The 13,735-nt window shown below is 41.5% G+C and overlaps 1 protein-coding gene across 14 annotated transcripts in view; it reads right to left on the reverse strand.

Moving 5' to 3' along the window:
• Positions 1–13,735, reverse strand: part of adgrl2a (adhesion G protein-coupled receptor L2a) — a 134,691-nt gene that overhangs the window by 62,303 nt on the left and 58,653 nt on the right. For 8 of the 14 annotated variants that reach the window (XM_089000077.1, XM_089000078.1, XM_089000076.1 and 5 more), the window contains 2 exons: positions 3,064–3,173; positions 1,658–1,717 (listed from right to left, as the gene is read on the reverse strand). In XM_089000077.1, the coding sequence (XP_088856203.1) occupies positions 1,658–1,717; positions 3,064–3,173 (170 nt within the window). Of the gene's footprint in view, positions 1–1,657; positions 1,718–3,063; positions 3,174–13,490; positions 13,731–13,735 lie in introns of those variants that run through there. The other 6 variants (XM_089000081.1, XM_089000079.1, XM_089000090.1 and 3 more) reach the window with 2 other exon arrangements.

Raw genomic sequence — 13,735 nt, forward strand, 5'->3', positions numbered from 1 at the left:
CCATGTTAACGTTTAGCATCAATATACTTCTGCGAGAAGTATATTGCAGATAGCAAGTATGGACGCTAATGAGCCGTGTGCAGGCGAGCTAGCAGTAACTTTGCCTATGGACCCGGCAAGTTGACTTTCATTCCGATCGTTTGGGTGGATGTTTACCAATCATGAGGAACGGTAAACCATTCATGTTAACGGTGAGTACTATCACAGTTATTTTAAACAATACATTCTGACATGTTGTTGAAAAGTGGCCGCGCGTGCATGCGTGTTTGCGTGCGCGCGGGTATGTGTGTGTGTGTGTGTGCGCGCGCGCTCGCTCGCGAGTGTGTGTGTGTGTCTCTCACTGAAACACATTTCTATATATTTTACTTTTATGGCTCTCTTAGTCAAAAAGGTTCCCCGACTCCTGGTCTAGGGAATACAGCATGGCGAAATCTACGATCAGTACGATATTAAAGAATAAGGAGGCTGTGAAATCTAGTGATGTGGCTGTGGGAGTGAGAGCAAGTGTCATTGGATAGATATTTTAAGAGAAAAGAACATCCTGTAGCCGAGTCATCCGTAGCTGTCACGTTCCGAGCGACAACCGAGTGACGACAGCTAACTCGTCGGAATGTAGTGGTATGTTTGGGATCCCAAAGCAGACACGTACTAACCAAGCAGGATGTTTATTCACAAATAAAAGAAAACACAGCGAGTAAGAAGGCAGGGGGTGATCCGACCCGCTTACTACGCCAAAAAGCAAATGGAACACGAGGGTGCAAAATGACACAATCCCGGAAGATGACATAAATTTACGGGACGCAGCGAAAATACCTCGGACCGGATACACTCGCGCGTCGAAGGAAGAGTCCAGGTACGGTGGCGAGGTGAGTCAATCATCCGGCATTGGTGAGATGATCGCGAACCGTATAAATGACCCGTGTCCGTGATTAGAGAATTGACAGCGGATGGAGGGCGGCCGGGAGAGGCAGCCCTGCCCCCCGCCCCCCGCTGTCAACTCGCAAGTGACAGGAGCAAAGAGATGGTTTCGGTGTCCGAACAAATTGCTTTTCGAACAGGGTCCTGGAACGAATTATGGTCGAGAACCGAGGTACCACTGTATTTTAGACAACACTATTTTTAGACTTGTATGAGAGTTTTAATTGACAAATAAAAATACGTTATGGTTCCTCTCAAGTCAATACATATTTTGATACGGCAATGGACTGACCTTGTTTAATCTATTTATCTAAACAAATCAGAGGAAAGCCAGTGTCCCAGAACGGACTGTGTTCTAATTCAGTAGTTTCTCTCAAATGTACAAAGAATTTCAGAAGATTAGTCATGAACTGATGAGGTAAAGTGTGGGAAATGATCCATCCATGAGGTTCCAATCAGATGGACAAGCAAAAAAAAAAAAAAAAAAAAAAAACAACTCAGGGCTTGTGCCTCATGTATATGTAAATTAAGAGAAATGTGGAGAGAAAAAAAATAGTCTTCAAAGTTGTGCTTGTGTGGTGTGTGTGTGTGTGTGCACTTGGGAAACAGAGGATTGGTTTGAGGAGACCAACAAATCTATTTACATTTTTCAAAACACAAATCGACTTGAGTGGGGAAAAGCCTGGCGTGTGCGGATAGGTTGGGGGGTGGTCACACTGGGAGCACATTAAACACTTACCGGGACAGTTGCGATAGGACACATTCTGTGTTCTTGCTCCTATTCTGGTTGGGCATGGACCTTTGAGAGGCAAACACATGGCGCTACATACATGCACAGACTGCAACTGCTTAGAATGAAACACTTCCTCTTCAGTTTCAATTCTGTCTCGATATATCTCTCCCTTTATTATTTTGCAGAGTGCCTCTGTCCACTTGGGAAGTAAGAAAGAGGTTTAAGTAAATAGCGTGCGGAGGGGAGTGTGGCATACGGCAAATCCCTTTGTGTGAGCAAAATGCGCCACGGTACAGTATATGATCAATATGTGATAATGAGGCAAGTGATGAACGCCGAACATGTTTAGATGTTAACAGCTACAACACAATACTCGTTATTGCTCACTCTTTTTGACAATAACCCTTCGAGCCGTGGATAGGTTGACCTTTATTTTGTCTAGGCGTACTCTGCCTAATGATGTTTACCGGTGCAACCTGAATGCACACTAATGGGCATCTTGGATGGGTATACTAATAAAATATGAACAATGCCAGACTTATAGGATGAAGAGATATGCGCATTACAAAATGTGACTGATAGGAAGAATGAAGAGTCACCAACTATCATCTTCTAATCATTTCCCCTCAAAATATTCCAGTTCCACCGGATTAGCTTGTCTGGCAATTCATGTAAATTTATGTCGTTAATCAGGTTGTAAAGGTTACTTGGGGGATTTTCCCTCACAAACTGCAAATGAACATGGCAGCTCAGAGGACAGAAGGGGATTTTTAATGCAAAGGGCAATCTGAAATTTGTTTGGGATCTGAATGGCAATGAATATTTTACAACTAGAGAGGAAAAAAAATGCTGACGATACCTCCTCGTCGGAAAGATTTTCTCGCTGACTTATGAGCACAGCCGTTCTGTTTTCTTACGTAATGAAACATCTGTTAGCATGCCTCCACACCTGTTTCATTGATGAATATTAAGCCATCAAGGTGTGCAGCGCTTTTCCCTGACAGACTTCTTCACGCTAGAGTAATGACACACTCTCTTGCCATTAAGGAGAGTGAGCATGACTTCTTCCACCTTCCCCTCTGCTCACTCATAACCCGGCTCATCGGACTGCTGAAAACACGGTGAGCACATCAATAATACAAGCGAGTACAAAGGAGATCCAAAATGTCTTACAGGTCATATATCATGAAAAGTTCATGGCACGACACAAATGGAAGAAGAGTCAGAGGAAAGGGGCGCTGAAAGGCTGACAAAGACAGCGAACAATACGGACAAGGTGAGAGCAGGAAATGGGACGGTGATGTGTCATGATGCTGAGACAGGAAATAAGGACAAGAGCACTGGCATGATGGTGGAGTGGAGGGTCACTTTTCAATTTATGAACGTGGGACGAGGGTGGTCATCACACTTACTGTAGGGCACACATTCATACTGGACCTCCAGATACTTGTATGTTCCTGGACACGGGTCTGGGAAAACATCTGAACCCGTGATCACGATACACTGCGTCCGATTGTTGCATCTGTGAAGACAAACACAGCATTTGAAGAACTAAGCGGCAAGTACATACACTTGAAACAACAATATGGAGTGCAATGTCAATTCTGTAGAAATATCACACTGCCAGCATAGGTGTATATGTAAGCACTCTTCTATAAAGTAATATACAGCAACTGTTACTTGAGTAAAATAACAAAAATCCATCCATCCATTTTCCAGACCGTCATCCTCATTACGGTCGCAGGGGGTGCTGGAGCCTATCCCAGCTGTCTTCGGGGACAAGGTGGGGGACACCCTGAATCGGTTGTCAGCAAATCGCAGGACAAACAACTCGTCACTCTCACATTCACACCGAGGGACAATTTAGGGTGTCAATCATCAAAATTTGGAACGTGGGAGGAAACCGGAGGACACGGAGAAAACCCACCAAACTAATGATAAAAAAAGAATCTTAACCCAGGATAATTTGGAGAGAAGTGAACTTTGTAGAATATTACTGTTGTGAATGTCTTAAATTATCTTGCATTTGGTTATTTAATCATCTCAAGGAATGTTCTGATATTATAAGTACATAAATATTGCTATTCGTAAAATCAACTCATTGTTTTGTAATCTCTTGAAATGTATACATATGTGTTTCTTTTAGTAACTCCATTTGTGTTAAGTAGTTAAGGAACTCAAGACCAAAGTTAGCTTGGCACTGGCGATGAGTGTCATTGGACATGTGTATGCATGTATTTCTGTCTTTGTTGTAAGAGACTAATATGATGATAATTACCTCAATAACCCCAGGAAGTCATTTTTTTTGGTACTGAGGGGATGCAAAATTCTATCGACAAAGTGAACATTCCCGATCAATAATTCTGCTGATTTAACAGGGGCATAATTGTATCTTCTGCCGGACATCAATGAAAAAGTACATCATAGATTGACTTGTATTGTGTTTTCCTCCCATTTTACTGAGCTGCTGCAGTCATCACCGCTCTGTGTTTCAATGTTCATAATGTAACATTAGGGAGTTATTGAAATGGAGCTAAGTTGGTTACAGTCAGGCACTGCGGAAACAGCAGATGCAACTATTTTTACAGAAAGTTTCCAACCTTATGGGTGATTTTATTGACACATGAATAATTATATATTTATGAGAAAAATCAGATTGTATTGAATGGTTTCACTGCATTCCAACACCTTCCTGCACTTATTTTTGGCAGACAAAAATATTCTTCTTTTCCTTTCGGGTTTTCCCTTCAGGGGTCGCCCCATGAGTGTCCTCCATCTAACCCGCTTTTGTGCATCCTCTTCTCTCACACCAGCTACCTTCATGTCCTCTTTGACAACATCCATAAACCTTCTCTTTGGTCTTCCTCTCTGTCTCCTGCCTGGCAGTTCAAGGCTCAGCATCCTTCTCCCGATATGGTCATTCTCTCTCCTCTGGACATTTCCAAACCATCTCAGTCTTGCCACTCTGACTTTCTCTTCAAAGCCTCTAATATGAGTTGTCCCTCTGATATATTCATTCCTGATCCTATCCAACCTGGTCATTCCCAACGAAAACCTCAACATCTTGATCTCTGCTACCTCCAGCTCTGCTTGCTGCCTTTTCTTCAGTGGCGCTGACTCCAGTCCAAATTTCATGGCTGGTCTCAGAAAAAAAATCAAATGAGCAAATTGTTATTCTGTATAATACATAATATACAATAATATAATATCACAAGATCTAGTAGGGCATTATTTCTTTCATTTGAGGCCAACAACTATGCATATAAGTTATTAAGCCGTATTCAATTGATCTCTGGAGAAGATTTCAGAGTTGAGACAAGGACAGTCTCTCACTCTCGTTGATCCGGACGCCTGGCTCCACAGATCTACCGATCCAAAATGAAGCCAATACATCAAAAAGCTATCTGCACATCTGTCAACATTGTTTCACAAGAAATGGAACAATGGAACAATCCAGCGCTTAGGTATGAGCAAAGCTGGCAGGGTTGTCAAAGTGACCAAGTTGTGCACATACGTACAGTATAGCAAACCGATGGAGTCTTGGCATATTAATCACTTTTTAAAATTAATATATTTATTCATGTATTTATTTTTAATGAATACTTTTGTAGCATATGTTTTGTAAATGTGTACTTCTTGATTCCATTTTTAACATTGTTTGGGAAACGATTACACAATGTTCCCGGTGACTACGGCGGCCCCTTTTCAGGCCAACATGGATAAAACAAGTTGGTCGCGAACGCAACAACATGAAATGGGCAAACATGAAAGGTAGTAACAGTCATAGATGCCCAGTGAGATGTGCGAGCGTCAAAACATTTGTCCTAGCAGTCACCATGTGGATGACAAACCCAGTGGACCGCAATAAAATGTAATAAAATCGGGTTGCACGCAAGTAAATGTTATGCAATCGGGCGTGTATACAAACTTGGAGGTTTTGCTGAGTGTATTTTTCATCAATTTCTGGCCCAATGTGTCAGCTTCCCGACTAATTAAAAGCTTAGCAATAGACTTGATGTAAAATCTTAACCTTACAAGGTGTGCTGGAGCCTAACCCAGATGATTTCAGGCAGTAGGTTGTACACGCCGAATGGTTTGCCAGTCAACCGCAAGGCACACATAGACTAACATCTATTGACACAATCATACATACGGACAATTGAGTGTTCCATTACCTGCCAGGAATGATTTTGAAATGTGTGTGAATCCTGGATTACCCGAAGAAAACCAACGCAAACATGTGAATAACATGCAAAAATATCCTGCACCTCGGTACTACGATGCGGATGTGCTAACCACTGAACTACCATACTACTGAAATAATGTATGTCAAGAAACAGAGGAAAATACTAATGCAGATGAAGAATAGAACATCAATTCCACTAACGGTGGTTGACCTTAACGTGAAAGGAGCCCAAAGGTTAAGCTTGTGGGACATCACAGTTTGAAATGTAAATCAGGGTTGACGCTTCAAAATGCGGCTGTGAAAAAAATTAATTGTATTGAGCGGAACTGGAGTACACATCAGTCAATGCATTATTGACATAAGCATATTTGAGCAAAGCTGCAAGAAAAGTAATTACTCTGTAATCACTTGCATGTGCACTTGCCAAGCCCTATGATGGTTCTTCAGTGGTCATACTGTACATCGGTCACATCGTTGTGACAATATTTTGGTGGTTTTTTTTTTCAATAATGTAACAAAAGATGTGTCAGCCTACACACAATGTTTTATATTCAGTATTTCATTTTGATTTGAGTTTTGCTTTCCTATTGGAAAGAAGGATTGCTTTCATTCAACAGTGGACCAAATATTCTTTCTTGTTTAACCGCACAAAATGATGTAACATCATCACTGCATCATTTGATCTGTTTTTATCAGGAGAATGTCAAAATGAAGTGTGAAAAGTAGCCTTACTATGCACAACCTTTCTTGTGTTAAAAAATAAACCACAATGGTCACTCTCCTGTGACAATTTAAAGCAGTTCATTTGATTCATCTTATGCTTCTCATGTCAGGCGGCGATTTTGGATACGGATACGATGCAACTTAATCGGTGAATCTCAGATGAGTTTCTTTGCCTCTGCTCAGTTTTCCATCCATCAAAAGTCTATAAAATCCTAAGAGGCCATTTGGAAGTGGCAAAGTAAGCAGTGATGAATAAAAAACATTGCAGTGCAGCAATATGAGAGAGCGCCTTAAGTGAGCACAGAAAATGAAACGCAGAAAATGGCACAGTCTACTTCCTGGTGCGTGCCGTTTGAATTTCAATCAAATTAGACTTCGACTCAAAGTGACCCGTCTCGCTTAATTTCAACTGAAATGCTGAAGAGGTTGAATGCATAATTATCAAAGATCATTCTCTTCGGTGGCTGTCCTGTTGCAGCCAGGCCATTGAAAAAAAAAACACCTGTCCAACTACAAAAAAAAGTCATTGTAAGAGAGATATGGTATATGGTCAGACATTTATATAAAGCAGTGGACAAATAATTTTGCAGTCAACAACCTATTCAAATTTAACCATTAAGAAAAGCTCAACTTGATATTATGGAAAAATAGTCCTACTGTTATGTGTAATGATGAGCACATGAGTGATGCATTCTTGTTGGCAATTGAGGTTATCTTATGAGAATCACTGCCAGGAGCAGGAGCAGTTTCATGGCTCATGGACGTGCGCATATCCGGAAAAGCCCAGCTGCGCGTAGATCTTTATGAAATGTTTAGCTGCTGTGCTTTAAATAAAACTCTCACTGTGCATATGCGGGAGAAAAACAAGGCACTGTGCTGTCAGGCAGTAAAAATGGAGCTCCTTTGAGAGCCGTGCAAGCACCATTGTCACTGATAAAAGTGGTGTGAACATGGTCATTTTGGCTTTCCAACTGCCTTATACTGATTGATGAGAGTAAACAGAAAACATCATCATCAATGTTGGATTTATTCTGCTGGGTTCCCAGACTATTTTTGTATCTACAGTGTGCAGGTTTATTTACAAAAGGATGCCATCATTAAATATATCAGTTTCATTAAAAGACAAACACTTCATTGTTGCATGTTTCTTTTCATGATAACTATTAAGGGAGTTCATATCAATCCAGGGCGTGTTGATCTATCTCACACTGGTGAGTTTCACCTCGTCCATGAGAGCGCTATAAACATTGATCAGTTCTGTGAATGATTCACTTATTGCAAAAATGATGACTTGCTGGCATGGTGGGTGTCAAGTTATGTTGGTTTTTTGAGGTCTCCCCCTAACTTGAAAAGGGGTTTTGGCTGTGTTGACCGGGGTTACACTGGGACTTCACTCTTTGACTCCAATGATAAGACATATTTCTCCTTTCTTTTTCCTCTTTTATTTTGGACTTAATCGTCTCTTTTCTCATTGAAAAGACAATTGGAAGATTGCAAGCCGATTTCAAGATTGAAAAACCTTTGAAGAAGGTAAAACACAAACAGCAATTTGGTTTACATTTGAAGGCTTAACAGGCAAGTTTTGACATTAATCCATCAAATCAAATTATCAAATAAACGGTCACAATAACAGGTTCTCTCACCGTCAGCCACCCTGGTCTTTACACAGTTGAACTCTACTGTCTTGGTAAACTCCTAGAGCAGTACTTGAACCAAACCGAACCTGAGCAGCGTTGCAACTGACTATTTTAAGGAGTGGTTGCTTCTGGTGAGAGCCTTTCTGATTTCTGAATGGCTTTCAGCTGCTGGCACACCTGCCTTCATTTCAGCTCTCTCCTCTGGGGGAAAAATGGTGCCACTCATCTTTGGACTACAGCTTCGGCCATATTTGTAGTTTTTTACCAAGACACTCATCTTTGGACTACAGCTTCGGCCATATTTGTAGTTTGCCGAGACAGTGGGACTGGGCCATGTTACAGTGATCAATGCCCTTGCTATTGAATACCTGCAGTGAAGCTCATTAGTATTAAATAAATAAATAAATACATGCATGCATATATAAACTATCAATGAAAAAGTATTTATAGAGCAAGACTCACCGTCCACGTCGTATATGGAAATAACCTTTTTAGGATTGATTACATTTAATACTCTGCAGGACTTTCAAATTATCACATCTCTAAAATATCTGCGTCAGAGTGACTCTGACAAAGGCGGAAGTATACGCCGAAACATGTCAGGTATTTGAACACCTACAATACACTGTCTGTAAGTAAAGAATCAGTTTTAAATTAAAATCTGCGGAGCCATTTAGAGATGAGACGAAAAAGATATCCCATTACTTGTGGGAACTTTTCTTGCCCTTTTTGTTTTCTCATCATCTGATTAGCGGTGAATAGATTTCCCCATCATTGTACTGGGACTGGCAATGGCTTATTCGCTATCCATTTGTGTTGCTTTGTGTAAGCGGGTTCGGTAAATGATACAACTTCTGGATAGAGTTGAGGTTCTTTATTAGGACGGCTGTGTTTGTTGGAGGGAGAAGGCAATTGACATTATGACTTGCAGACTGACTTGCAGCAGCGCGCATGCTCCTTTGATCTAAAGCCAGGCATCACTAGTAGAACATGCAAATACAATTTGCTCATATCATTACATCTCCCTTTCTCAATTGAATTCTTTACTTTTAACAAATGTAATTACTTTAATTATGTAAGTAATTAGCAAACTTAAACTTGAATAAAGTATTGCTAACTTTTGCAACAATAAATGAAACATTCACATGAAAGATTCACATCATTTTTTTTTCACCATGATCACTTAGAAAAACATGTTAAATGGTTTCAATCAGTCTCTCAGGTGGTTTCACTTTCCTTGAGGTTTTTCGGGTAGCATGTCCTGGATTTAGAGGTGTTACAACAGTCTCTGTTACCGTCTCTGTTCGTTGACTTGCTATGGTTGGTTCTTTGAGAAGATCTTGGCGGTTTCTTCTTAAAACAGCACCGTCCTCTGTCTGAATGTTGTATGACCTTGGTCGGACCTGACGCAGAACAGTCCCTTTCTGTGACCATGTGTCTGTTTTGTCTTTGTACCGTACTTGGTCACCGGTGTGTAGTTCAGGTAGGTTGCGTGTTCCTCTGTCATAGTATCTTCCTCACTTTCTCCCCTTCCTTTGTTTTCCGGGATGGGTAAGTTGGATCTCAGCACGCGTCCCATGAGTAGCTGGGCCGGGGACATACCACACTCGAGCGGCGTTGTGCGATACACCAGCAAGCTCTGGTAGAAATCCGTTCCACTGTCTGTTGCCTTGTACATCAGTCTTTTCACAGTCTTGTCAGAACTTTCCTTGATGGCTCTGTTTAGAACTCTGGGATCCAGGCATATTCTGAGTTTTCCGTTCTTTTTCTCTACGACAACGAGGGAACTCACCCAGTCGGCTCATCAATTTTCTTTATCACATGCCTGCTCTCCATGTTGTCCAATTCTGATTTTAGCTGCTTTTGAAGAGCAAATGGGACTTTCCTGCATGGATGTATCACTGGTGGCACACTTTTGTCCACTCTGATTGTGTGTTCTCCTGGTAGGCAGCTTAACCCTTGAAACAAGTCTTTGTCCTGCTCCATCAGTTGATCATATGCTGTCTCTTTTTGTCTATCCACAACAAAAACTCTCTTCACTAGGTGTCGTCTCTCACATGCCGACAATCCTAGTAGACCCTGCACATCCCTTGGAACTATGATGAAAGATATCTTATGCAATTGGCCTTTATGTGTCACATTCACAATGGATTTTCCTTTCATTGGTATGACTGAACCCGCATAAGCTGTTACTTTCATATTTGCTTTATGTATTTTTGGTCTCGGCCTGATCTTCATGAAATCAGTCTCTGAAATGACATTCACATTGGCTCCAGTATCCAATTTGAATTTTAGATGAATGTTGTTCACTTTCAGCGTAGTGATCCAATCTCTTTCTTCTCTTTCATCTTTTACAGCATTCACATAAAGTTCCTCCACTTCATAATGATCATCTACTGCATCTACCTTGCCTTTCATGTCTTGGTTCCTGCAGCAACGAGCATAGTGATTTGCTTTGTCGCAGTTTTTACATATTTTCCCATATGATGGACACTGCTTTGGGGGATGTTGCGTACCACAACGAGTACAAGATTTTTGTTTGAGTATCCTATTTTTGTTGGGTTGTCTCACTCTTGCTTTGATCTCAGCAGTCTTGTTTTTGTTGAATCTGTGTGCATTTCTTTCCACTGCATCCACATTGCAGCTAGAATCATTTAGCAACTCTTTAGCCTGTGATTTAACAGTCTCAGTGGCTCTACACAGTGCTAAGGATTTTTCCAGGTCCAGATCTGATTCTCGAAGTAGCCTTTCTCTCAGTTTATTATCTGTAATGCCACACACTATTCTGTCTTTGATCAGTGATTCTGTTAATCCACCGAACTCACATGTCTGTGATCTGTTTCTCAGCTCATTTGTATTTTGGTCACTAGTTTCTCCAACTGTCTGTACACATGTGAAGAATCTGTGCCTTTCAAACGTCACATTGCGTTTCGGAATGCAGTAAGCTTCAAACGTTTCCATTATTTTCGAAAGCTTCATCTTGTCATCCTCAGCATCAAATGTGAAGTTATTGTAGACCTCTAGAGCTTCCTCTCCCACAATGTGCAAAAACATGGATGCTTTCATCTTTGAATGGCTTTCATCAGCTCCAATTGCAGACAAATACAGTTCAAAATGTTGCTTGAATCTCTTCCCATTTTCAGCCACGTTACCTGTTAGCTGTGGGTGGACTTAAAGCTTCCATTTCTGCCGTGGGTTGTGCTCAATGTCTTTCCTCCGTGGAATCTTCCGTTCCAAGTCCTTTTATCGTCCTCTTGTCTTCCAGACCAATTCTGACACCATGTGTTGCTTTGTGTAAGCGGGTTCGGTAAATGATACAACTTCTGGATAGAATTGAGGTTCTTTATTAGGACGGCTGTGTTGGTTGGAGGGAGAAGGCAATTGACATGTGTGGCTCTCATAGGCTCTCATCAGACTGACTTGCAGCAGCGCGCATGCTCCTTTGATCTAAAGCCAGACATCACTAGTAGAACATGCAAATACAATTTGCTCATATCATTACACCATTCATCTGTTTTTGCTTATCCTCACAATGGTCGCATGTGGGCTGGAGCCTATCCTAGCTGTCTTCGGGCAGTAGGCGGGCTGCACCCTGAACTGGTTGCCAGCCAATCACAGAGCACACAGAGTTGTCGCAGTCACACTGAAAGCCAATTTACAGTATTCCATTAACCTGCCTTACATACTACAGTAAAGTCTCGTTATATCGATATTCTCCGGAGTCGGAAAAAAATATCGATATAACCGGATTATCGATATAGCCGATCCTGTGCCTGTGTACGGGATGCGTAAATGGGGGATCTTTGTCATGGCATGTAATTTTATCATTGGGTTCGTGGATTTCGTATCTAACATGTTTTTTGTACAGTAGTGAAGTGAAAAATAAAGTTGTGCATAAAATAAAAACGTCTTTACACTTTTTTAATGACTATTTCCTTTCAAAAATGCAACCAACCAATGCTAAATCCTCAAGTTCTATTCACACGAAGCCACGAACGCCAGCATGTACAATCATATGAAAAACAGTGATTGTTGCAAGCAATAAAGATATCTGGATGCAACACAATTAAATACTGTACATGGATGAAAAACCAAAACTGCAACGTTTACATAACTTACGTTGATGCCGCACGTCAAACTCTTTCGCGATGAAGGATTTGCTTGTTAGATAGTCGTCCACAGCCAATCGTGGATATCACAATTCTTCTATTAAATCCATGGTTTAATTGGTGTCAAACAACAGTACTGTATATAAGCTATGCTGCTAGTTCTTTTTTAATGTGCTCGCGTCGACAGGATAAACACGGAAGCTGATTGATTACGTGACAGTTCGAGAGAGTGCCTGAATAGAATGCCGGCGCGCAGCTGTGACGTAACAACAGCTCTTGTTTGGATCTGGATGTGATAACGGCTACGTTTTGTTATTAAAAAGACCGACCAGTAGTAATGAAAGCTGTGAGCTATCAACAGTCTATCAATCGGCAGTACATTTGCACCTAAAAGCTAGCAACCACTCATTTGACGACAATGAGGTTAAAATCTTAGCGAAAGAACATAGATGGTTTGAAAGGGGGGTAAAAGAAGCGATTCTTATAAAACAACAAAATCCTTCATTAAACCGGTCTGGTGGGGTGAGGTTCAATTTGGATCGTTCATACAATAGCCTGCTCAGGCAAAACAGGTTAGGCAACTTTCGTAATGCTGATGAGGGTCGTTATGCTGATGAGGTGATACCGGTGGGAGTGGGAGTAATAGGCCAGTCGTTAGTCAGGAATGTAGGAACAATCAGTGGGGCCACAGGGAGGGGTCCTCGGCCCCCCCAACCTGAGAGTAGGGACCTATCATAGCTGTGTCCGGCGCAACCATGTCTGGACATTAGGGATATATAAATAGGGCCGATACGACCAGTCAGACTTTAGTTCGCTGACGAAGCCTCTTGGATAGGAGGCGAAACGTCCGAAACCTTCACTTTTGTACAGATGACGGCTGAAGAAACCTTCTCATCGATATTTAAAAAAGTCATCAATCTTCTTCTGCTTCCCATTTTTATATTTTAATATAAACAACTTCCAACTTCCAACTTGTTTAACGTTTCTAAAAAACCGGATGCATTTTCCGCTTCCGTCTGACGTCATCCAAGCGTTTTTGTTTGTTTTGTAGGTGACCGGCAAACTCTTCACGCCACTGAAGAACCTTGGTTTCTTTTATTTCCCCATAACAATAAATTGTAATTTATCGGTACCCGTCATGTTAGCGCACGGCATGATTGTAAGTCTTTCTTATGAACGTTTACCCCCGCGGCAATCCTCATCCTTGTAGACGTATGATTTCTCTGGCTGCAGCTTGTAAAACAAACCAGTTTCGTCAGCGTTGTATATGTCGTCGGGGTGGTAATCCCTCAGCAGCTCTTGCAGACACACAAGCTGCCGTCTGATACACACGAGCTGCCGTCTGAAAATGAAAATGGCGTCTGCTCGCGGGAGCTGGTCACGTAACCAAGACACGTGACCAAGTCGACCAATGGCGCGACCGATGGCG

The sequence above is a fragment of the Hippocampus bargibanti genome, linkage group LG07, assembly GCF_051943395.1.
Source record: "Hippocampus bargibanti isolate YZ-2025 linkage group LG07, ASM5194339v1, whole genome shotgun sequence".
Taxonomy (NCBI): domain Eukaryota; kingdom Metazoa; phylum Chordata; class Actinopteri; order Syngnathiformes; family Syngnathidae; genus Hippocampus; species Hippocampus bargibanti.